This window comes from Natrix helvetica (genome assembly GCF_964273705.1).
Source record: "Natrix helvetica genome assembly, chromosome: 1".
Taxonomy (NCBI): Eukaryota; Metazoa; Chordata; class Lepidosauria; order Squamata; family Natricidae; genus Natrix; species Natrix helvetica.
Window position 1 is genome coordinate 244367240 of NC_138548.1, and position 27148 is coordinate 244394387.

The 27148-nt window shown below is 40.7% G+C and overlaps 1 protein-coding gene across 5 annotated transcripts; it reads right to left on the minus strand.

Annotated features, from left to right (window-relative positions):
• Positions 1–1371: 1371 nt before the first annotated feature.
• Positions 1372–27093, minus strand: LUC7L3 (LUC7 like 3 pre-mRNA splicing factor). Of its 5 annotated transcripts, XM_081937213.1 has the most exons (11): positions 26872–27092; positions 16270–16336; positions 15055–15094; positions 14718–14883; positions 14228–14305; positions 14036–14140; positions 11381–11542; positions 8845–9122; positions 8490–8650; positions 3396–3589; positions 1372–1815 (listed from the first exon to the last, which is right to left on the minus strand). In XM_081937213.1, the coding sequence occupies exons 1-10, from the start codon at positions 26968–26970 to the stop codon at positions 3429–3431; spliced, it is 1317 nt and encodes a 438-aa protein (XP_081793339.1). In that variant the 5' UTR covers positions 26971–27092; the 3' UTR covers positions 1372–1815; positions 3396–3428. The 5 variants fall into 5 exon arrangements, with proteins under 5 accessions (XP_081793339.1, XP_081793342.1, XP_081793340.1 ...); XM_081937216.1 differs by having other exon boundaries at positions 1372–3589; positions 14228–14302; positions 14718–14862; XM_081937214.1 differs by having other exon boundaries at positions 1372–3589; positions 14228–14302.
• Positions 27094–27148: the final 55 nt, after the last annotated feature.

Sequence of the window (27148 nt, forward strand, 5' to 3'; positions counted from 1 at the left end):
TCTGCTTTCTTCAGCTCGGATGCCAGGGCATCCAAGCTGCTGGCAGAAGCCACCCGAACAGTCATGATTCCCACCTCTCCAGCCAGCCCCACCTGACTTACTCCGTGCCTTGCAGGCCAGCTGGCGCAAAGCCTTGCTGCTCTTCTCTTCCTCCTCCCCGCTCAAGCAGCGACGGGCTCTGCAGGATAACAGGGTCTCATCCCTCCCTTGGTGCAGCAAGCTCCAGTGGGCTGGACGCAGGTGTGAGGGGCCTGGCCCTGCAGTGCCTCCTTGCTCAGTTGAAGGCCTCGTTCCTGCAAACAGCAAGGCCGCTGCGGAATCTGAATCAGCTGGGGACCGGAACCAACACTGGGAGAAGGAACCAGCAGTCTGTGGCCCAGATGCGTTGTTCACTTGCCTGTGCCCATTTGCACGCAGATGGCATGGGTTCCTGTGCCCCTTAGATTGAACCCACGGGGCCGCTCTGGAGCCAGCGAGGGGTTGCCCAGCTGCCTTGACTCCGCCCCCTGTGCATACGCATAGGAGCATGCAGGGGCTGGCTTCCTGGGTGAAAGGGAGGTGCTCAGCCAGCCTGTGGGAGAAGACAGTCCCTGCCTCCTGCCTGTACGCCTAGGGGGAGGGGCTCGCTAGCTCAAGAGAGGCCCCACAGATCTAAGGTTAACCACATTTCAGCCTGGATGGTCACCACCAGGTTGTAGAACCACACCCGGTTGGCCTGGGCCAGTCCAAGGCACCGCGGGCCGGTCCTTCGCTGTTTCCAGGGTGGCTCCGCAGGTCAGATCTAACCACATCATGGATCCATAGGCATTATTGACATGTTACTCTTGTGTACAATAAGCGTATAGTCTTTAGAATAGTTTAAGAAATATACTTCCACATGTAACATTCTCTTTTTGTTGAACTTTCATCAACAATACACAAGTCAATATATTGCATAATTTCCTATTTTAATGTACTAACATGTATTCACAAAGTAACAACTTAGAACCTAGATTATAAATATTGCCTTCCACCAACCTGGGTGTTAAGAAAGATTAATCAGAGAAACCTACTTATGTTCCATTTGAGTAGTGAAATGTCTTCAAGAAAATAACCAAGCGCAGGAACCCCAAGGACTCCACATTTCAACCCTGAGCTTTATTGGTATATAATTTTACTTTTCCATTTTTAATTAATGACTGTTAATTATAATTTTTGTTCATAAGGAGGGATGGTATTATGCAAGATCTTAAAAAAATATTGCTTTGAATAGTTCTGAGAAAATTCGTAACTTCTCCTAATCAGAGGGTAGGGAATAGAGAAGAATAAAGTAGAACACACTTATGTGGAAAGAAATCTATTTAATATTAAACACTCAATGACAATCAAACGTGTAACAGAAAATCAGATACTTTATTTCCATTAGAATATATCATGAAGCTATATATATAGCTTGCCTGTAAAAATGGGATTTGTTTTAATCTCAGTCACACAAATACTAAACATTTACTTTTGTATTTCGTAGTTCAAGAATGAAAACTCGCAATTAAACACTGAGCAAGCCTTGTGTTCAGGTTATGTTGCTTTATCATCTTAAAAGTCTTATAGGAAAAAATGATAAAAAATACTTAAATTTTCAGTAGCTTGCTTATTAACTTCTTTGTATTTTGAGATGTCATAACAGTCCTGAATTATTATTTTAATTAAAAAAAAAAACAATCTAACAGAACTTTAATTTTTTTCTATGCCACTACAGCTTTCTTTCACCTCATTTTAAAGCAGATCTTCATATTAAGCAGTCTTCAGGATTCTTTGCAGGCTTGTCACATGGTTGTCCTATAATGCAAAAATGTTGGGAAGAGAGAGTCAGATCATGTGAACAGAGGTGACTTTTGTTTTGCTACTCCTACTGCCTGTTTGCTGCCCTCTCTACCTTCAAAAATCTCATAACTTAAAGCCCCTAGGTGACAGAGAAGGATAAAATGATAGCGTAATTCACCAATCAATGCTGTTGGGAAGCTTCATCTAATTCCCTGGAGGTTCAGGTGCAAGTATGATTAGAGACTGAACGTCAGTGCTTGGAGGACTGTACTTCTTTACAAACCTATCCATGCTTATCTAGGAGTAAGGCCCATAAAACACAATGGAATTTACTTCTGTGTAAACACGCATAGGTTGGCTTTGTAACTGATTAGCAGTTCTTAAGATGTGTTGAAGCAATGTTGTATGGGAAGTGAATGTTTGGGGGCTTCTTTTATTTGGGTCTATTCTTTAAAAGGAACGACCCTGAAAAATTCTAAATTGAGAATAGGTGATTTATATTTGAATTCCATTTAACAAAGCAATGTGAATATTCTTGTCAGTTATATATACCTATTGAGTGTTCCTGACATTGGCCTTTATTTCATTTGCCTCCCAAGTCTGGTATCAGCCAATAATATATTGCTGTGTGCCATGGCTGCCTGGCAATTCTCCTACGCAGTAGGAAATTATAAACACATACCTCTTAAAGACTTGAAATGCATTGAATGTAACAAGGCGGTTATTAGGTAGTATTTATTGCATTTAATGCTCTTTAAAGATACCTAATTCTGGGCAGCAGTGCATCCCTACACACAGTTGAAAGAAAATGCCAATCAAGTTAATATCAGGTTAACGATTTTCACGAAATATTCACAAAGATTCCTTTTCACTTTTTGTAAATAAAACACACAACAGTAAGCGTAAAGATTACAGGCAACAGCATTCAAACATGGATGTGGGTAGAGAAAGGAGTACCTGGCATGAGTACCTGCTTAGTTTGACTGAATCCTTGATTTTTAATTTGGCTTTTCATGGGCCGCTCACAACACCAACGCTGTGTGAGGTATGGTAGTCAGCTGCAATTATTCATAAACCCTACACTTCCATCAATCCAATGCTACTGGCTCTCGAGTTACAGAACAAACTGCATTAGAATGCAAGGCAAAGCAAAAAAACTAGAAACATCCTTGACAAATAAATACTAGCAGTTTATATAAAAACAAAATAGTCCAATATGTGCCTCAAATATTAAGTATTAAAGCAAATGTTTCTGATGCACGAACACAATATGGACTTAATTACAAAATCAGATCAAGTGTTAAAAAAGATAACAAATCCCCTAAAAATAAAAATAGGATAATTAAATTCTATGGTGACTATAATTACAAATAGGTTCCCAAGAGGCACACTAAAGGGGATATGAATCTGCTACAAAATAGCCGATACAAAACAATGTACCTCAAAAGATTTTGCAGGACTACACTGTGTTTTCCTTCAGAGGTTGCTTTAGTATCTCTTCTTGTCTTAGATCCATCTTCATCTGTACATACTTACGCTGCACTGTTAAACAGTAACAAAAAAGCCCTAATCAAAGTTTGAAATAATGCACTTACCTCTGTCTGATCTGAGGTCATATCAGATCAGTTTTAATTGGACTGAGTGTCACCTTCAGATTTAATGTCTTCACTGGTCCCATTGACCTCATTCTTAGCATCGCCTTCCTTGGAGTCCATGCTTGTGTCTTCACTCTGTTTTTCTCGACTACTGGACTTCACACTACTTTTTTTATCATCAGATCCCCTCTTTTCTGCCATGAAAGAAGACATTGACCATGGACTTCACAGTAATCACACACATTTCTTTTGGTGTGAAAGTATATGCTGAGACATCAACTATAGTTGCAAAGATACATGCTGAGATATCAGCTGGCTGTAAAAACGTAGTGCAAATGTTAAGAGTCATTCCTTCAGAAAGAACAAATCAGGAAAAGTGGACAGGATAGCAAGGAGGCGAGATAGTACTGCTTAAGTTACACTGCAGGGAGCAGTGATTTGTTTGTTAGTTTGTGTCAAAGTCATGGGATTACATATATGCTATCTAATCCAAACTGTCAACTTTCAAGGTAGTTATCATAAAAATATATATGAACCAAATCCTACCACACTTAATCACTTAGGTGTAGTTCAGACCAAAGTATTATCTGAGACTTATTTCTAAGAAACAACACCAATAATCTGTGAACAGAATATCCATATTTCTAAAATGTTAGAAATGCCAAAAACATTTTGGCAAAGCTTAACATGTGGATAAATCTTCCTGTCATTTTGGAAAATACAGATGTAAGTTTTCAATCTGGCTATTTAAATCAGCCATGCATATCACTGTTTTAAGCTTAACATTATTTTTATAGAGCAATAACAAGTAGATATGCATGCTAATTGTTTTAATAATCAGTAATTTTGGTGACAAGCTTTCCCAGAAGTAACCATAGGTTCATGTATAATCTCCAACTGCTAGTGACTGCTTCCTCTTCACTATCTTCCACAGCCCAGCCCATCTGTTTTACCTTCATTTGCTTGCTATTCCCCATCACCTCACCAACAGCTGGGGAGTATCTCCCTATGAGCACCAGGAAGAGGGAAAGTAGTCTGTGTGGCTGCACCATCAGGCTGATATTTTAATAATCCATGACTGTGGGGAGCAAAAAAAGTAACCTTCAAAGCAGAAGTAGGTTTGCTATTTTCATCTTATTTGCAAATTTGTACCTAATTTTCACATGCAAAACAAGTACAAGTTAGGGCTCAGCAGACATATTTGAACTGAGATATGAACTCAATAGGGTCCTTAAAAAAACAATTTCAAGCAGTTACCAAAATGTCAGGGACTTATAGGAGGCACTCTTGCAACGGAATGTTGTCAAGTCATCAGTAAAATTAGTAAAGCCAGAAGAAAGCATGTACCCCTTGCTAAACAATTGTAACAAAATTTAGCTCTATTTCTTATTATAAACTGCATTCTTATTATGCTCAGTACACAGACCCAAAGAAGGTTTTCATATGATAAATTATTATGGAATTATTATCCCATTAAAGTAATATTTCTGTAAGAACGTATTTGGCATATCTGGACTACACTGTAATTAGTTTAATCGACTTTTTCTACTAGCATGACACACACAAAGGTTTTGTAATGGCCAAATGGAATATGCAGTTGTTTGGAATGGATATATTTACTAATAAAGATCTGGAGACAAATAAAAACTATTCTTTGAGTGAAGCTTCTAGAAAAACTGAACAATCTGGTTTCACAAAGGAACAAACCCCTCCCCCTTAAAACGACTTCAATTCCTGTTGCTAAAAAAACCTTAAAACAACTTTATTACATAGGTAACTTTCAAAAATCTTAAGAAAAATGTATATGAAACTTTTTCTAAGGGGAATAGAAGATAAACAGGCTCAGAAATCCAGTTATCATTGAAACTCTTTTAAAAACCTGTCTGTTTTGTAATGATAACCGTATGGGGTAGACTGTATTAATAGATCCATTTTTGCTTTATTAGCAGTCAAATGTAGATCCACTGAAGAAAAGCAGTCTTGTCCAGCCAGCTTAATAACTCTATCGTCTATCATGTAGATTAAATAATGTTCAACAGTTGTTCAAAAATGGGTAGAACAAGTCTCCTGGAGCTGTTTTAGGGTTGCTTTGAGTTTGGACAAGTAGAGAAGGATCTTTTGGTTAATATAAGAGTTAATAACATCAGGATTGAAGAGTAAGAATACTGTGCTTTTAAAATATCTATGGTTGATGTTTAGACTTCCAGATCATTGACTGAATGACTTTTCTCAAATAATATCTACAAAGACTAGGTGTCTTTTACATTATTCCTTGGAAACAAACTTATGAGAACATATATGTGCCAAAGCTCTCTGATGAAGTAAGAGAAATACCAGTACCATTATCTCATTGGAGGTAGTCAAATTGAGGGACAGGAATGAAAATCCTATTACCAAATCAAGCAAACTAAAAAAAAATTGCACATTCATATATACATACTAGACAACTCATGACCCCTTGGGCCATCGTTTCAGAGATATTTCCTTACCAGATTCTTCAATGCTTTCAACAATGGCACAGCTTCTAAAGTACTTGATAAGTTCTTAAAAATTCAGGGACATATTCACAGATGTATCTGTCTTGAAAGTAACCCATGTTGAACTGTATAACACAGTTAAACATCAGGAGTTGACCGCAGGAAATGCTTTGGGACATTTTGCATGTCACTAAATGCTTTATAATTTTATGTTATAAAATGTTTTATAAAATTTCAATTCCATGGGAGCCATAGGTCCTGGGTTTTGGACACCTTCTCTAAATTCACCCATTTTGAGATTATCTTGGTTCAGAAGGTTTTGTCCTATGATGCACTATTTTGCCAAGTTAAAATTTAGATATCACAGTTTTAGTAATAGATAAACATGCATATTTATCTACATGTGACCATTTTTCTGCTTCTACTAGCTTTTCTAGTAAAGTAGGATTTCAAATTGCAGGGATGGTGGTGGGGAACAATGATAGTTGCATTTTGAGATAAGCCAATAAAGAGAATTTTGTTTAGTGTTTCAGTTCTTCTACTCAAAACTAATGGAATATTTCTGTGTTCTTTTATCTTCATTATATATTTTTCCACAGAAATTTCTGCTGCATACAATCTTTACTAAAATATACTGATATGTATGTATGTATGTATATATGTATGTATATATAGTATGCAATAAGGACATACATTTAACAGCTTAGCATAGCAAGTGCTTCAATAAAACATGGAAGGAAATCAGTTAGGAAATGGCCCAACAGTAAACTGGAAACAAGGGTATGTGTGGAAGTACAGAAGTAAGAAGTTGCATATATGCAGAAGGATTGGTCACACTATTCATATTTAAGAGGAAGCCAATTAGTTACAGTAACAAATAATCAAAATACTTCTTAACCCTATTATTAGTTTATTTAAATACCTAATGTTTTGTTCAATTAATACTGTGAACTGCTTTATTAAGTGTGAAACAGTTCAAATACAAGTACTTAGTGCTTGCAAATTCTGAACAAAAAAAAATCACCTTTGATAGGGAATGAAGCAGTCAAAAATATTTCTACGGTAAGTAGAACTAGTAGAACTTTCTTGTAAGTCTCATTTATTGCTTCAACTCACCAGTATCTTTAGTAAGGGAATCAACTGTTACAAATTTTACAAAATATATTGGTACTATGATGAAAAGTCTTCTAGTATTCCTGCAGATAATGCTCTACTACCAAATAAACATGCAGCTGGTACTTTGGTTTTTTATAGATTTGAGAATGTTGCTATTGATTTCTTTGGAAGATGGTGATTAATACAAAGAAATAGGCAACTCCAATTTCAAATACAGTAATTCTTGAGACCAATAGTGGACGATTTTATCAAATTATAGCCATTGTTAAAATATTATTATCACAACAGTTAATTTTTTGGGCTAGTCAGTATCAGAACCAGAAGGCAATGCAAAGCCAGAATTACATCAAGTGAAGTAACCTGCTACATTTCTGTTAACTATTACCCAATCGGAAGGGGGAAAAAACCCTGAAGATGAAAATTCCACATGACAGGAAAAAAACCAAAATTCAGAGACATTTAATGTAACAATTACAAAGCAATTTATACAATGAATAAACAATACTGCTCACAACTAAAGGCTGTAATCTATAGAGTTGAAGTCTACCCAATTTTATTCAGTGGGGTCTGCTTACTAGTAGATAGATATTTGCAGAATTGCATTGCAAATGACCAAAGGCAGACTAGTGAACAAAATAGCTCAGGGCTAACAGTGTATTTATAATCAAAGCAGGAGGCTATTACTAAATTATTTTGAAAAAATAAAAACTTGCAAATTGCAAGAAACACCTAATCTCAAGACTGAGAGAACTACTTTGGGGAAGAAATACCAACAAGCTCATTGTTGAAGGAAAGTACCTCTTTTTAAAGGAAAGTACCTTTGAAAAAAAAAGTAGTCATAGTTGGTTTTTTTTAAAAAAAATATACTATACTCTGAGAAATCAAGTGTTAATGTTAATTTTTGTTCGGAAAAAGTATAAACAGAGTGCCTTCAAGAAATGAATGAAATGTTGTCTTCACCATAAGGAAAGTTACCATGTTTGTTATTTTTTATAAAGGTCCAACAAGAGATTCTTCTATTAGTTTATTGTAATTTTTCTTTAGAATGCCATCGACTAGGATGGTGAGGTGCTGGAAAAAAGTGAATCTGTGTGAAAAGATGAACAACCATAGATGTTCCTTGCCAATACAAAAGGTTTAAAAAACAAAACAAAAACCATACCTCAATAGATTTCAGTACTATTAACATTTATATAGAGGACAAATAGCAACACAAGATTCAACAAAATAGATATACATACTGATGAATATAAAAGTTGAGGGAGGATGTAAAAGCTAGCTGTTGGCTAGCTAAGAAGCTACAACATATGACACTGTAACTTAATTTTAATTTACTTGCAATCTGCAATATATGGCAGTGCTAGAAATATGGTTAAAATTGTTTTAAGAGTTTAGAGAACTCAGAAAACTCATAAAAAGTTATGAAAAAATGAAAATCTGTCCACCTGGAGGAGTGCATAGTTCTGCAGATGCAATTCTAATAGCATCGAGATGAACTAACCTTTTTCCTTGGATTTCCTTTCTTGTTCTCGCTCTCTGCTTTTGCTTCTGTGCTTGTATGATTTACGATCCCGGCTTTTTGACCGTCTTCTATCTCTGCTGCGTGATCTGTGTTTTCTATCTGACCTATCATGGCTTCTGCTTCTGCGTCGATCCCGACTTCTAATAATAAAAAACATAATTGTATTTAAATATCTATCACGAGAATTTAAAAGCTTGACATCTCAAGAGAATTTACAAAGTTCTCAGAAAACTGGATTCTACTTCTTAGGCCAGTTTTCATCCAAACATTTAGCATCAGTAATGTCCTCATTTTCTATCACTGCAATGTTTTTAACCACTTCCTAGATGTTTACCTGCTTCGTCTTCTCTCCTTACTTCTTGACCGTTTATGGTCCCTTGACCGACTACCTCTCCTGTCAGAAGTTCTGCTTGAATGTCTGCTTCGTGATCTACTTCTTTTTCGCCTTTCTCTGTCACGAGCCCTCTCTTTTTCCTTTTCTTCTTCCTCACGTCGTCGCTTTCTTTCTTTTTCTTCCCTTTCACGTTCCCTCTCTCGCTCTTCTCGTTCTAATTTCTCTTTTTTTAATCGATCATCGCGTTCAGGCTCTTCAGTTCTTTTTCTTAATTTTTCCTTGAAAAAGAATTTTTTCCCAAAATGTTACCAGAACAAAATTTGACAATATATTGACAATATTTATCTTTAATTTTAAAGAAGCTGAAAAGGGCATGGTTTAGTTTTAAATGAAACTAATACAAAGAATGGTAAAATATAGATTGACGTAACATTGCTTACAAAGCTACATTTTTTCAATTTAAATATAACAAAGAAAACCTTTCTATTTTGCAGAGAATCACCATCATTATTCTAGCACCGTGCAAGATTGTATATGAAATACAAACCCCGAACATTCCATTATCAGATTTGCAACTCTAATAATAATATAGCTAAGATTGATATTGGATTTCATAATCAAAGTCTTAAAGAAATAAGAATTACCATATTTTTCAGACTATAAGCAGCACACACACACACACACACCCCAAAGTGGGTGGAAATGTCTGTGTGTCTTAGAGTGAATATTATGGCGGGGGGAAGGAGGGTTGGTGTGGCGCTGATCAGCTGTTCTAGGTGGCGGGGATCGCCACCGCCACCCGCTGCCCTTTCAGAGGTGAACAGGCCAGATGAATATGGAATAAATGTTGGGAGAAGCAGAGGCAGATTTTTTTTTCTTGATCTCCTCCTCTAAAGCTAATGTGTGTCTTATAGTTCAGAGTCTTATAGTCCGAAAAATACATTATTTAGTTCCTGATTGTGTTTTATTTACAAACTCTGCATATAGCAGTCAGTCAACCAAATAAGATATTGAAATCCTGTTAACTAATCACATAATCCTTTTATGTGAAAAAGTCATTATGTGGAACTTACCTATGCAAGATGTCCAAAATCTCTCTCACACACATTACTGATGCTCTCTCTCACATGTACAGCATTGAAATAAAACATACTGTACTTTTCAGACTATAAGATGCAAGTAGTTTTTGGGGAGGAAAACAAGAAAAAAAATCTGCCGCTGCCTGCCAGCATCCATCCGGTATTCATCTGGCCTGTTTGCTGTGGCCCATTTGCGTGCACCACTGTGGCCTGTTTGCTGCCGCCCCTCATTTGCCGCCATGACCGGTTTGTGCCGCTGCCCATTTGCCACTGTGGTCTGTTCTAGAACAGCTGATTGGCGCTGCACCAACCCCCTCCCCCGCCGCAATATTCGCTGTACAAGACACCCAGACATTTCCACCCACTGGGGGGGGGGGAGAGTGCTCTTGTACTCCAAAAAATATTGTAATTTCATATGGAATAGTTTGGATTGAATGGACTCAAATTCATAGAATAGTGTGAACTTTTATTGTTACTTCAGTAAACAGTTACTTCTGAAGAACCAAAATATATATCTGTCCAATTATTACTAATGGACTGGTTTTCACAACTTATGCAGAGTATAATTCATTTTTATGTTCAAAATTTCAAAAACAGTTCCAATATTGGATATTTCAGCTTTTCTGGAATTTGATTAAAGTAGAAATAACAGAAATTTTCTATATATAGTACAGTATATAGAAACACCAATTTACCTATTACAAGGACCTGAGGTTCAATATTCAAAATAGTGTATGCTAAAACTATTTTTCTAATGGCATTCCCATACAGATAGTCCTCAACCTACAACAATTCAGACAGTGACTGAGGCATCAAATGAATGGTGATTATAAGTCCTCAGCTATCTTTGCACCCCTGCAGTAAATATGATTTGCAATCTGAGTGCCTGGCAATCCATTTGCACTTATGACTGGTTGCCAAGCATAATAATCATTTAGAACCTTCCCCGCTGGGTTCCCAAGAAAGCCAATAAGGATGCTGGCAGGGAATGTTGTAGGTTGCTCGGTTATGTCTCCCACATCAATGCATCCTACCTCAACTCCTCTGCAATCGTGATTTGCTGGCCACATCCTCTTATACTCCCTGACCTTCCCCTGCATCCCCATGCTCCCCCCTCCAACCAGCAGAAGCCAATTAGCTGCTAATGGGACTGGAACTTGGGAGCTTTCTACTGGCTTCTTCACTGACCTAGGTTGTGGAAAACTAGCAGGAAATTCCTTGCCTAACAACAGTGGGTTTCAATTAACAAAGGCAACTGGGGCTGCAGAGATTATCATCACTAAGTGATGCACTTTACAAATGTATCACTTAATAATAGAAATTCTAGTCCCAACTGGTATTGAGGATTACCTAAATATACTGGAAATACTAGATATTAGCAATAGTGACTAGTCCAAACAGAATTTTCACTGAACACATTCTGTTTCATATATCTATGAAAAAATAGCACAACATACTTTTAATTCTTCTACTGTAGCTTTAATTTTAGCATAACCCATATGCTGTTTCCCCATCAGGTGATCATCAACTCTGGACTGTGCATCTCCTACAATTAAAAAGGCTCCACAGACTTCACAAACTTCCATTTGCTTTTCCTGGGCTGCAAAACTTTCAATGGTCTGGAAAATAAAGATATATTCTTTAATAAATGCAAAGACTTTTCAAATCCTGTTAAGTATAGAGTTCAGTTTTTTTTTCATTTCTGTGTTCTAAAATTATCAATTTGCTCTAAAATAACAACAAAACAGGTGTCCTATTTATGAACTGATATTTGAATTCAAAATTAAAATTTTACACAAAAAAATTAAATCAGAAGTTATTAAAAATAATTTCCCTAAGAACATGACCAGCATATTATTGTGGCTTGCTGGCCCCAAGCCTAATACATTTAATTCCATAATAATTCTCCCTTACAACAGGTATTTTAACATGAAGAAGTTATCTTCATGTTCAATTCTACTAGGCTATGTGAGCCAATTCCAAAACATTTTTGAAGATATATTATAAACCATTTGATGAAGATGCCCAGAAGAACAGAGGTAAAGGATATGGAAATTTTAAAAAATTCAGCAGTTCTTAGCCCAATATAGAATATATATTATTTTTAGTCTCATGAAATCATAAAGACCCGGGCATTAATTTCAAGAGCCACACAATAGCAGTAGGTACTTGACTCTTCATTCAAGAATCAATCTTCGCAATATAAGTATATACTGTATCAGTTTAAAATGCAGGGATTTCAAAATGTGGTAACCAAAGGCTAGGCATTAGTCTTCCCATATGCTTAAATTGTCCCTCCCTCCCTCCCTCCCCACAAAAAGGGAAATTGTAAGGATCTCTACCAGCTAAATTCAAGATCAGCAATATTGAGGATGAACAATTAACAGACTGAGACACTTAGAAGAAAGAAAACAGAATAATAGCACTGAAAGAGATGGCATCTCTTGGAGTCAGGATTTTTGTGAAAACCATTATGATTTGAGATAATCCAAATTCAACAATAGCAAACTGGGCTAGGCTCCTGCAAAGATGCCACAGAAAACCCAATTATGAGACAATAATTGAAGGGGAAATAGGCTTTGTGACCTAGTGCTGTTAAAAACCTGACGTGCTGTACTTGCAATCTACATGAATTCTACTTCATTGGCTTTCTTCCAAATTTGACAATTTAATAATTAGAACAGCAACAAAAAAGAGCATCCGATTCATGTTAATGACCGTTTTCCGGGTTCATGTGATCCCCTATAGCCGTGATGGCGAACCTATGGCACGCATGCCACAAGTGGCACGTGGAACCATTTGTCAGGGCACGCGAGGTCTGAGTTCACCTTTTTAAAAGCTATTTTTCGCCTTCCCCAGGCTCCAGAGGCTTTATAGGAGCCTGGGGAGGGCGAAAAGAGCCTCCCCCGCCCCCCCCGGAGGCTTCAGGGACGGTCCCTGAAGCCTTCGGAGCGCTTAAAACCACCCTCCGAGCAACCCGGAAGTGACTTCCGGTTTGCTCGGAGGGTCGTTTTAAGCGCTCCGAAGGCATCAGGGAAGCCTCGGACGGTCCCTGAAGCCTTCGGAGCGCTTAAAACCACCCTCCGGGCAAACCAGAAGTGACTTCCGGGTTGCTCGAAGGGTCGTTTTAAGCGCTCCAAAGGCATCAGGGAAGCCTCGGGTGGTCCCTGAAGCCTTCAGAGCGCTTAAAACCACCCTCCGAGCAACCCGGAAGTCACTTCCGGTTTGCTCGGAGGGTAGTTTTAAGCATTCTGAAGGCTTCAGGGACGGTCCCTGAAGCCTCCGGGGGGTGGGGGAGGCTCTTTTCGCCCTCCCCAGGCTCCTATAAAGCCCCTGGAGCCTGGGGAGGGCAAAAAAAATGTAAAAATGGGGGGGGTGTCGCGCGTTGCATTATGGGTGTGGCACGCCCGCCCTCGACCCCCCTGCGCTCCCATTTGTGGCACGCGAGCCAAAAAAGGTTCGCCATCACTGCCCTATAGCAACCTTCTGATAAGAAATATCAATAGGGAAACCAGATTCACTTCACAACCATGTTACTAACTTAACAACTGCAGTGAGTCACTTAAGAAATGCAAGGAACATCGTAAAACAGGGCAAATTCACTTCGTAACTGCCTGGCTCAGCAACATAAATTTGGGCTCAATTGTAAATTGAGGACTATACCTCTCTATATTAAAAACAAAAATAACATAGCTTGGCTAAGCCTGAGAAGAAAACCAAGTAAAAAAAGAAGCCATTTGAATTTGGAGAAAAATTCCAGAATATTTTGGAAGGTAATTTTGTCATTAGTCTGAGTAGGTTCAGTGGGATTTGAAATACTAAATCTTGAAAATGATTCTGTTTCTTTATTCTATCTATGAATTATTAGTTGTCACAGAATTTAAATTACTTTTATATGGCCATCCACTACAGAATACATATCAGATTATTTAGCTGGAGCTTATATAAAAGTTGTCTTGACTTCTGAAGAATAAAAATATTTATATGAAACACACACACAAACATTTTACAAAAACACAGGAAAAAAAACTTTACCAAATAGCTAAGATTTGATTTCATCTGATAATGGTTTTTAACCTTAAAGCAAAACAATTTTTGTGACTCTTACTTACTGAAGTTGTAGATCTGAGGAGTTCTCTCTCTTCTTTTAACTGTTCAACAAGTTTCATCATGCCTTGGGCCTCTTCTACTTTTCCTTCAGAACCTAGTTCTTCAATCTATTAGAAAGCAAAATGCTTTTAAGTTTTGATTTAGGTCCCTATATATTACTTTTATTTAAAAATATATATTTAAGATAATTCTACCTGTTGCAGAAGTACATCAATTTTATCAGTTAAGACTTGAATTTTTTCTTCATTTTTGCCAGTAGGTCCTGCTGCCTGCTAAATATAAAAAGGTCATCATTATCTAAATAAAAGTCCTTTGCTTTATTGATCCTTATGTCTATTGCATTGCTCACTTTAAATAAAAATAAAATAGATTTATTTATATCTATTCAGAAATGAGGTGCTGGGAATAATGAGCATAAGTATTTTAATGGAAACTTTCATATTAATCTGTTTCTGATAAATTTAACACAATTAGAAGGAAGTCATATGCAAAGCAGTAAATCTACTACTGTTACCTATGTAATAAGTAAAAAGAACTTTTTAAAATAAAATAAATTATTTTTCATGATTATGCTATAACCCAGGCAAGTCTATATGTATTGTATTGAATGTAACACTACTTTAAATTTAAAAATTGCGAATTAAAAATGCAAAATGGTTAATTATTTATCATTTTTATACTTACACCAGAGGACTGCTGGGTTTGAGATAATGCTAAACGGGCATGGCCTCTTCTAATTCGACGTTCAACTTCAGCAAGCAAACTTTGTAAATAGCGAAGGAACTCTCTTTCATAGCCTACTTTCATGAATCGAGAACTCTTCTCATACCTATCAATGTCCAAAATGTATCTGAAGGTTAATAATAAAGACAGTGTATGTTTAACCAAAATACATGGCAGATACATAAACAAACTATGAGCTATTCAATTTCAATTAATATTGAATGAGTCTTTTGTACTGAAATTATTTTTAAGCTATATTTATTAGAAATTTTTAAAGCAAAATTATACATATACTTACTGTTTTCTTAGGTTTTCATCATGAATCTTTTCACATGGACCTGAAAAAATATTATTATTATTAATAATAATAGGAAAGTATTAACACTGTGCAAAACAAAAACCAACACAATTTCAACAAAATTTTCTTTAAGCAATGTTACATTTTTGGTTTAAACAATACAGGCAGTCTTCAACGTACGACCACAATTGGGTCCAAAATTTCTGTTGCTAATTAAGATAGTTAACTGAATTTGCTCCATTTTACAACCTTTCTGCTACAGTTAAATGAATCACTAAGTGAATCTGATTTCCCCATTGACTTTGTCAGGTCACAAAAGGCAATCACATGACTTCGGGGCACTGCCAGCCTCATAAATATGAATCAGCTGCCAAGTATCTTAATTTTGATTATGTGACCATGGGGATGCTGCAACCGTTGTAAGGATTAAAAATGATTTCAAGTCTCTTTTTCAGTGCCATTGTAACTTTGAATGGTCAATAAAGGAACTGTTGCAAATTGAGGACTATCTATAATAAAGTCTCTTGCAACATTATGAGAATGATATAAACCTATAGTTGTGAATACAGAAATAGGTATTTTTCAATGTCTTGATTCTAACTATTATACTGAGTCATTTATTATATTTTATAGTTAACATTTTATTTATTTTATTATATAATTTATAAATAGCTTCTTAAATAAATTAATCAACCAAATTATTAAAACAGCTGTGTGCAATAGTATATTAGTGCAATCTCCATATTATGAATTAGTATACTGATGAATCAAATCTTAAGACTGGGATATAATTTTATGGCTGTTAGATCTAAAGCATGATTTAAAGAATAAGGCAATCTATCTACAGTATAGGGTTTCCTGCTTAGCCAGGGGGTTGGACTAGAAGACCTCCAAGGTCCCTTCCAACTCTGCTATTGTATTGTATTGTATTATCAGCACATAGTGTACATGGAGAAAAGGTGTGAAAGATAGATTGAAAAGCTAAATGGTATTTGCAAAAACAAAAAAACCTACATGTTGTTGTTTTGAAACCTAATATGCATGTTAAAAATAAATGAACTTTTAACATTTTAAGCTTGGAATATAATCTATTAAGAACATTTGCATAATTAGGTTTTAATCAATTTTAAAGTAACATTTAAAATATGATAGATACGCTATACCTATCATTAAATTTTAAACCAATTACTGCATAAAGGGAAAACATACACTCACCTAAATCAGAACGAGTATTTGTGAATAATTCAGCTGGACAAAATCCACAAAGGTAGTATTTACAAACCTGAAATATAAGAACAAGATTGTAATTATTTTTTGCCAATATTAAATTTACTCAAATAAAAATATCAACAATGTACCAGTGCCAAACCCCTCCCCTTTTGAACTGAGAACTACTCTCATTTCTAAGAAGACACTATTAGAATACTTAGAATGTAAGACTGTATTGTCACTTTAAATCAGTGGTGGGTTCTGGATCCCGTTCCAACTGGTACAGTTGGAACAGGCCCGGCGTCATCCACATGGACGCGCAGGTCATACCTGCCAGCGACTCCTCCGCAATGCTCCAGCTGCTCGGCGGAGCGTTGTGCAGGCGCTGTATGCGCCATGCGCATGTGCGGAAGCGCCAAAGGCTTTAAAAGACAGGTAAGGAGCTCAGGCGGGCGGGTGGGCCCTCTGGAGCACCGTACTGGAATGGTACCCGGTGCTCCAGCCAGGCTCCAGTATGCCTGTACCGGGGGGCATACCATCTACAACCCACCACTGCTTTAAATGTACACTAATTGGCATACATTAAAATGAAATTTTGTTGCATACAGCTCTGGGAAAGGTTACCACCTCCAATATACATTTCATAAACATGACAAAATAAAAAAAACCAAACTTATGCATATACCCACATATATTACATGACACAGAGAAACAACTTCATAAATTCTATAGAGTAGCTATAGCAGCTGAATAGCAGCATCTACTGGTCTCTGTCCGACATGGAAATGGAAGGTATTCATTGGTTTTTATCTTTCATCAATTTTCTCCTAGATGTTTTGCGGAAACTAAGGCAGAAATTAATTCTCTTGCAAGCATTCTATCTTATTTATTACATAATTCAGAAATACAGAAAGGAACAAAGGGAAGGAGCCTCGGAGGAACCTCGGAGAGCCCCCAGAGAGTTACCTGAGGCACCGGAGGGCCATTACCAGCATTGGGGGCACAGGGAGGATCAAGGAAGAAGTAATGGAGTGATGGAGTGTCGGAGAGCACTGGAGAGGCACCAAAGACATCGGTGAGGCACCAAAGACATCGGTGAGGCCCTGGAATTATGGCTGGAATTATGGCTGGGGAGGATTTGGAGCCTGGAGACCATTAGAGGCCATTGGAGATCATGGCTTGGGGATATGGACAGGCTTGAGCAGCCTGAGCTGGCACTTGGAGCCATGGACAGGTCTGAGCAGCTGTCCATCATAAACAATTAGGACAAGAAGGCCCCCCCACCCATTAAGGAATTTTTATTCACCTGGGGCCATGTGAACTATCTTTCTCCCACTTACCATCTTTGCCTCTCCCCACCATTTGCAACACTTGACTACCTCCCATCTCCCCCCCTTCCTCTGAAGTTACCATCTAGTTACCACCTAGACATTATTTACCATCTATTTACCATCTATTACCTACCATTACCTCTGAAGTTACCATCCAGACTTTGCTTACTATGATTTACTTACTAGGATTTACCATCCAGTTACCATCTAGACATTATTTACCATCTATCTACCATCTATTACCTACCATCTTCCTCTGAAGTTACCATCCAGACTTTACTTAATATAATTTATTTACTATGATTTACCATCTAGACTTTAAGACTCTGGTCCTTATTGAGACCCTAGCCCGCCGGCTATGACCTATCAACTTTGTTTTATCAGTACCTTACCCTATTGGGACTTTTAATAACGTATTCGAGGTTAGACTTGCTCCGCCTGCGGGAGGCCCCTCTCTCGCAGGCTTGGCCCTTGGCTCTTTCAAGGGCCCGCCTCGAGGACGGGTTCGTGGACCCCGAGAGGTGCAGGAATCGGAAGCTAAGGGGATTTTTAGTAAAGTGTTTTTTATCTTTTTTAGGGGGTCCCAGGGTGGGGGGGAGGGTTAATCAGACTGGGAGGAGGGCCAGAGCCGGACAGACGGGTGAGTCCAGGAAGGACGGGGACGCGGTGGAGGGGGGGAATATAAAGGTCACGAAAGCAGAGGGTTGTCCTATTACAACGGTTGCGGGGAGGAGGGGATGCGAGGACAGGATAAGATCCCAAGGTCGGTTGGGAGACCGCGGCTGCTGGTTACGCCCGGTCGCTTGTACCAACCCCTGCAGTCTAGGTGGACAGGTGCTACAGAGCCAGGGCCTGCGGCTGATGCTTTGCAACGCAAGGTCTGTCACCAACAAGGCCCCCCTCATTAATGAGTTGATCTCAGAGGGGGAGCTAGACCTTGCAGGGATAACGGAGACCTGGTTGGGCCACGAGGGTGGTTTACCCCTCGTGGAAATGTGCCCACCGGGTTTTCGAGCATTCCATCAGCCTCGGGCCCTGGGTAAGGGTGGTGGGGTGGCGGTGGTTATGCGGGAATGTTTAGAGCCGAGGGAGTTCACTGTTCCTCAGATACCCGGGTGTGAGTCCCTTGGTGTGAGTTGGGGCCCAGGGAGGCAGTGGGGCTTGCTGATTGTATACTTGGCTCCTCGCTATGCATCAGCAGCCCTGCCCGAGCTCCTCGAGCTAATCTCAGCGACGGCAGTTGAGACTCCCAGACTTTTGGTCATGGGGGACTTCAACTTGCCGTCAACGGGAGCGGCTTCCGAGGTGGCTCGGGAGTTCATGGCTTCCATGACGGCCATGGACCTGACCCAATTAGTGCAGGGCCCCACTCACGAAGGGGGCCACACACTGGACCTCATTTTTGTATCTGAACAGTGGACGAGTGATCTGGGAATAGGGGATTTAGTTATCACGCCCCTGTCATGGTCAGACCACTCATCCCTCCGGCTGGACTTCCCTGGCGCTATCCCCCACCGCGAGGAGGCGGAACCAGACTCTATAAACTGGTACCGCCCCAGGCACCTGATGGAATCTGATAGATTCCTGACGGAGCTTGGGCCAATACCTGTAGCCTTGTCCCGCTCCCGTTCCGAGGACCTAGTGACTGCCTGGAATAGGGCGACGACTGGGGCCTTGGACCGGGTTGCGCCGTTGCGACCTCTCCTGCGGCATCGACCCACCCGGGCTCCTTGGTTTACTGAGGAACTCAGGGTGATGAAGCGCCACAGGAGACGTCTAGAGAGCAGATGGAGATCCTCGCGCTCCGAATCTGACCGAACACAGGTAAGAGCCTATTTGCGGACTTACCTTGTGGCAATAAGAGCAGCCAAACGTAGACATTGTGCTGCTCTTATTGCGTCCGCGGATAACCGCCCTGCCGCCCTGTTTAGGGTGACTCGCTCCCTCTTATCGCAGGGGGCGCGGGAGACACCCTTACAGGGTAGAGCAGAGGAGTTTGGGGAATATCTACAGGACAAAATCGATCAGATCCGGAGCGGGTGGACCTCCGTCAGTGGACCAGACGAGCCGCCAACAGCGAGTCTTGAGAGACCATTCTGGGAGGAGTTTGACTCTGTTGCCCCCGAGGATTTGGACAGGCTGCGTGGACGGCTGCGACCCACCACTTGTTTAACGGACCCGTGCCCCTCCTGGCTGGTACTGGCAGCCTGGGAGGTGACACGAGGCTGGCTCCTGGGCCTGGTGAGCGCCTCACTGAGTGAGGGATACTTACCAACCGCCTTGAAAGAGGCGGTGGTGAGACCCTTGCTCAAGAGGCCTGCGCTCGACCCAATGGAGCTAGCTAACTATCGTCCAGTCTCCAACCTCCCCTTCTTGGCGAAGGTTGTTGAGAATGTGGTGGCGCAGCAGCTCCCACGACACCTAGACGAATCCGACTATCTAGACCCGCGCCAGTCCGGCTTCCGACCCGGGCACAGCACTGAGACAGCCTTGGTCGCGTTGGTTGATGATCTCTGGAGGGCCAGAGATAGGGGTTGCTCCTCTATCCTGGTCCTATTAGACCTCTCGGCGGCTTTTGATACCATCGACCATGGTATCCTATTGCGCCGGTTGGAGGGGATGGGAGTCGGAGGCACCGTTTTGCGGTGGTTCGGCTCCTACCTCTCCGACCGGAAGCAATGTGTGTTGACAGGGGGGCAGAGATCGTCCCTGAGGCCACTCACTTGTGGGGTGCCACAGGGGTCGGTCCTCTCGCCTCTCCTGTTCAACGCATATGTGAAGCCGCTGGGTGAGATCATCCGTGGTTTTGGGGTTGAGTACCATCTTTACGCTGATGATACTCAGCTGTATATTTCAACCCCAAACCACCCCAACGAGGCTGTCGAAGTGATGTCCCGGTGTTTGGAAGCCGTCGGGGTCTGGATGGGGGACAACAGACTCAAACTCAACCCCTCCAAGACCGAGTGGCTGTGGTTACCGGCACCTCGGTTCAGCCAGCTGACTCCATCGCTGGCCATAGGGGGCGAACAATTGTCCCCTGTGGAGCGGGCGCGCAATTTGGGCGTCCTCCTTGATGCCCGGCTGTCAATGGAGGACCATGTGGCAGCCGTGGCAAGGGGGGCGTTCCACCAGGTTCGCCTGGTGCGCCAATTGCGCCCCCTACTGGACCGGAGTGCCCTGCGCACGGTCACTCATGCGCTGGTGACGTCTCGCCTGGACTACTGCAATGCTCTCTACATGGGGCTTCCCTTGGGACGCATCCGGAGACTGCAGCTAGTTCAGAACGCAGCCGCGCGGGCTATTATGGGACGTACACGTTACTCCCACGTAACACCTCTCCTGCGCGAGCTGCACTGGCTACCTGTGGCCTTTCGGGTGCGTTTCAAGGTATTGATCACCATCTTTAAAGCGCTCCATGGCAGTGGACCTAGTTACCTGCAGGATCGCATCCTACCACACACGTCCCTGCGACCTATTCGCTCACACAGAGAGGGGCTCCTCCTGGTGCCGTCTGCTAGTCAATGCCAGCGGGCGACACCTAGGAGTAGATCCTTCTCTGTGATGGGCCCAACCCTCTGGAATGACCTCCCCCCAGACATTCGAACTACCACCGACCTCCGTTCCTTCCGGCAAAAGTTAAAGACTCACCTGTTTCAATCAGCTGGCCTGGCACTTTCTTAGTTGTACCTCCCAGGGATTTATTTTATTTTAGGGTTGGGGTTTTATTTGTGATGTTTTAAGATTAGAATTATTTATTTCTTAGCACAGTCTATTTCCTCCTCCAATGTATCTTAAATGCAGTTTAAACGTATTTAATTATTGTGAATGTTTTTATTATTGACTGTACACCGCCCCGAGTCCCTTTTTGGGAGAGGGGCGGTCTAAAAATCTAAGAAAATAAATAATAAATAATAATAATTCTAATATTCAGGTTTGTGTCCTGTACATTAAGTTCTAATTTTTAACTAACATCAATTCTTGTTCTTGGCTGTCTTTATCAGCCAATTCATACATTTCTTCTTTAACAGTTCCTCTGCATCCATTTTTGAGGTGCAAGTACAATCTATCAATGTAACATATTTCTAACTTGTCCATGCTTGATGTTAACCTACTGTAAAATGCCCAGATATTTGTAAACTTCATCCTGATGGCTCCTGATGATTTGGCCGTTCAGCATTTTAATTCCATTACTGTTTGTGATTTTACCCTGGTTTATTGCAGCTGCACTATATTTCTCTAGGCCAGTGATGGCTAACCTTTTTCAATTCACAGGCCAAAAGTGGGGGGAGCGCAGGGGGGTCGTGCGTGGGCATGCCCACATCCATAATTCCATGTGCGCGACATTGTATCCTTCCCAAGGATATTGCTGTTTGATGGTGGTAAAAGTATTGTTGCAGGGTGCAAGTTATTTCAAGTAAAGCTGTCCTTTGAAACTGACTGATGATAATTTTTCAATGTCAATGGAGTTCAAGTAGTGCTCCACTTGTTTTGGAACTGCACCCCAGGCACCTATTACTATTGGCACTATCTTTGTTTTCTTTTGCCAACGCTGTAATACTTCTATTTGTAGATCTTTGTATTTTGTGATTTTCCCCAGTTCTTTCTCTTTTCTTCTAGGTACTGCCTATCTAGACATTTTTGTTTTTTAAATCAACAAATGCTAAGTCTGGGGCATTATGTGAGAAGTGCTAGTTTGTTTGAATTTTAAAGTCCCAGAGCACTTTACTTTTATTTTCTATTACTTTGCTATTTTGCGATTCCAGCAGTTCTTGCTTGTAAGCAAATGGTATCTCTTGCAGATATCGCAATGTGCAGCATTGTTGCTACTTTGTCATGTTGTTTGTAGTCAGTGGGTGCAATATTTTTGCAGCAGCTAATTAAGTGGTCCACTGTTTCTTTAGCTTTTTTTGCAGAGGCAGCATGTGCTGTCTATTGCTGTCTTCTTAATTCTGGATTATATACATTTGTTCTTATTAGTATGACTGATGGCAGAGTCAGCCAGATGTTTAGACTGAACTTGGCATTTTTATCCAGCTACTGAGTCCTTCGAAAGATCAGGGATAGGGAGATGTTGCTTGACGGGTGTTAAATATGTTGTTCCAGGATATATACTGTTCCAAGTAAAGCTGTCTTTTGCAACTGATTGGTGACTTTGTCAACAGTTTGTGTTCAGCTGATGCTCCAGATATTTTGGGATTGCACCCAAGGTGATTATTTTATTCCTCCTTTTTAATAATTGCTATTTTCCCCACAAAAACAACCCTGTGAGATGAGATGAGCTGGGCTGAGTGAGTGACTGGCTCAAAATCACTATGGATTCAGGGGATATGGTGCCGCAGTGGCTTAATGATACTGGAATTGCCAGCCAGAAATGGTCGCTTCAACCACAAGTTTAATAGGAGCACACAATGCAGGACAGCTGCTAAAAAAGACAATGCATTAAGAGAACAGGCAGCGGCACTGAGACTAAAGTAAAGGCTCAGGGACAGTAGTGGCTGGCTGAAACTGCTGAAGGCCTAGGCCTCTACTTCAGTCCCAGTGCTGCTAAAGAGTGCAGCTGTGCAGGGAACCAAAAGGTGAGGGGAGAGTAGCTGAAGTCCATCTTAAATGTGAGTGGGCTGCCAGATGCCTGAATTTTGATCATGTGGGCCATATAACTTTCGGGGCTATTCTGTGCTATCACATCGGTCCTTGATTAACAACCATTTGTTTAGTGACTGTTCAAAATTGCAATGGTGGTGCATGGATTTACAACCCTGAACTTATTATTGCAGCATTCCTGCAGTCACGTGATTGTTACTTGGCAACTTAAATGCACTTACAGTGGGTTGCCAAGACCCCTGTAATCATGTGACTGCCATGTGCAATCTCCCTGTTGGCTTCTCCAGAAAGTCAATGGGGAGGCCAGCAGGGAGTCACAAGCTGTTGTAGCCTGCTCAAATGACTCCCTTTTGTTTCTGGAAGCTGGATGAAAAAGGTTTATTATGAAATAGAAGCAGGAAATTCTGCTTAGATTTCAGGAAGAACTGTTTCACTCAACCTCCTTGACAGCAAAAATGTTGCTTGGCTGAGACTCTCCCTTAGATTTTGGGATGGAGTTAACTTCTGTACACAGAGGGAACTCCAATACAGCACTGGAGTTCCATTCTGCACATGGAGGGGAGCTGCCTCCTCACCTTTCACTGTCAATTTTGTTGTCTGATTAACAATTTACAGTCACTTAACAATTGCAATAAGGAGAGCTGAGATTGCACAGAACAGTCACATGGGCATTTTGCTTAATGATCACAACAACTTACAACCTAAATTCCAGGCTCAAATATGATAGTAAGTTGAGGACTACCTGAATTTTTTAATGGTTGCTAAACAAATGCTCATGGGGAAAATACCTGTACGTTATAAGAGCATTATATATATATTTTAAAAAACCTCTCATATAGTTCCCAGATGATACACATAGCGGTTCTGGAGTACTAGTAGCATGGAATCAATCACTCTCCTAGTTCCCATGCTTGTGAAAGAAGTCAAGATTGTCAAGGATTTTAAGATGATGAGCTGTGTCAGGGTCAGCTGAATTTTGAGCAGTGTGGAGTTCCAGAATGCATGTCCCACTATGGAAAAGAATTGCGTTCTAGATCCTGTGGGATTCCCTAGTAGATGGGACCCAGAGCATGTATCCCCTGCCCAACCTAATGGGATGGGTACAAATGATGGAAATGAGGCAATTCCCTCAAATACAGTAGAACCTCCAGTCACGACCGTAATCTGTTCCAGGACTTTGGTTGCAACCCGATTTGGTCGTGACCGGAAGCAAGACTGACTGCGCATGCGTGTAAAAAAAATAATGGAGCGGCAGGAAAAATTGCCGTAGTTGTGTTCAATCGCCATCCGAGGATGTGTTCTTGACCAGAGTGAAGCATTTAGTGGATTTTTTGCTTGGCACCTGATTTGTGGTCAGAAGCGTTCATGGTCAGAAGCATTTGTGACACGAGGTTCTACTGTACCCTGGTACTATGCCATTAGGGCTTTAGAGATAACAGCCAGCAGCTCAAATTGCATCCAGAAGCAAACTGGAAGCCAGGGCAGCTTGAGAAGCAAAGGTATAAGGTGGGGGGGGGGGGGGGAATGAAGACATACAATTGCCTATGCTACTGCATTCTGGACTAACACAAACTCTTGTTCTTTGAGGGCAGCCCCAGGTAGAATGCATTACAATAACCGACTCAGGTGGTGACCAAAGCATGACTGAGCACAGTGCCACCTGACCCAGGAAAAGGGAAAATTGATACAGGACATGAAGGTATAGTATTTAACACCCCCAGCACTTTGAACAGCCATGAATCCAAGGAAGAACCAAAGTTACTCCACATTATTAGTTGAACTGAAGTTTGTTCATCCCTATCTAGATTCCCAGAGCTGACCTAAAGTCCCCTCCAACTCTATAATTTTGTGAACAAGCTGTTTGTATTATTTCCATATTTTTGAGAGCTTTTGATCATTTGTTGATATACTGATAAACTTGGATAGCATATATTAAAGTAAAAAAACTTATAAAATGACACATTTAGCATTTAAGATTTAAAATAAACAGGCACCACATTATTCCCTTTTACTTGATGAAAAAGATAATGAGATAGGTAGTACAGTAAAGCAGTTACAACCTAATGTGACTTTTTAATTTAATGTGCATTATTTATTTATTTATTTATTATTTATTACTTGAACTTATTAGTCGCCCCCTCTCCCCACAGGGACTCGGGGCGACGTACAAAGGTATTATATAGCGTATAGAGGAGGTAAGAATAAATAAATAAGTTACAATACTTAAAAAGTTAAAACCCCAGTGAAATTAACCCTTAAAAACTAAAATTACAATTAAAAATGCCCTGGGCTGGGGAGGTTGTAGAGTTATGCCAGGTCAGCTAGTCGAAACAGGTAGGTTTAGAAGAATTAATTAACTGATTTAAAAAAACAAAAAAAATCCCATGCATTCATCCAGTCTAAAGTAGTGTTTGAAGCCTAAAGTGTGACTTAAAACCATGTAAATTTCCTTCAAAACTTCCCGGTTTAGATAACTTAACTAATTTAATTAGTCTAATTTAATCAGCACTCTGAATCAGAGAAGTGCTACAAGAGTTTATGCTAGTCATTGCCCATTAAGATTTCTACTTTCTTGAGCAACAAATAAAGGCAAATGCTATCATATTTCAAATTGGGTTCATTTGAGACAATGCAGGTTAGGATTCCATACACTTGCTTGGAAATAAGTCCCAATGAATAGAATTTATCTTTGAATACATGTTTAGTACTATAAATCACTCCAAGGCAAGAAACCTCATTTTTTTCAATATATGCTGAAATAAATGCATAGGTTATTATTTTTGAAGTGAAACAAGCTATGTTTTTTTCTATTATCTTAAGGAACCAATATATTTGCTCCATGGCAGGCTATAATCTTATGAACATCTCAAACTCAGAAACATTTAGTTATCTGAGCATTTTCTGAGGTAATCTCACAGTGGCATAATGGATAGAAGAAAATGCTGTGCTCCTCTTTAATGTGTGTCTTTGAAATTCTGGTCTTGTTTGATTACCTTTTTATCTTTACTTTTTAAAACTTAGTTATAATAATTTTCCTTCTCCCCCGCTTTAACCCTCTTCAATGATTCCATGTCCTTCGTGCTTTCTGCAAACTAGTTCTGCTCTGACCTAGAAATGTGGCGCACATTCACGCAGAAGGATAAAAAGATTTATTTACGGCTGTGAAATAACATTCCCTCCTGAATAGAAGAAAAGGGTTAGGGTTGAAAACTCTGACTCGCAGGCTTCAAAAACCTTCGCTCCCTTTCCCGCGCGCACCTACCCTTTCTCCACCCCCACGTTCTTAGGCGACACATTCCCAGACATTAAGTACAATAATTCAATCTACAGCGATTCAATAATACACGGTGCACGACGGGCCTCGTGGCCTGGCTTGTCCTCCATCTTCAGGGCCACGACGTTTTGCACAGCACCCCCCCCTTTCGAGTTTTCCCATCCATTACCCTCTTTCTCCCTTCGAGAGGCCTAACCGCCCTGCCGCCCGCTCTATCGCCTTCTTCCACGCCACACTTCTCAGGGTCCGGCGGCTCCTCGTTTCTCCTAGCTTAGGTTCCCCCCTCAGGCAAACTTCGGACTATGCCGCGTTTTCTTCTCCCCACCCCCGAAACACGCGAAAACGGCTGAGAACAAGGAGGGCCTGAGAGGGCAGAGGAGGCCCAAGCCCAGCAACACTCACGCTTTCATGGTCCCACCGCACGTTACTGCGCTTTTCATCTGGGGCGAGGTTTCTGTCCCGGCCCATAAGCTCGTCCAAAAGCTGGGCTGCCGAAAACATGGTGCCTTGTCCGCCGCCGACCCAATTATTACCGCCTCGACTACTCCCACTGCCTTACAAAAGCGCTGCAACCGCGCCGCTCCGAGAGTGACAGAGACAAAATGGCGGCGCCGTCGAGCCCGGGCGTTTCCCACAATGCACTGCTTCCCTCGCATAATCGCCCCCCGGCGGCTGGCTT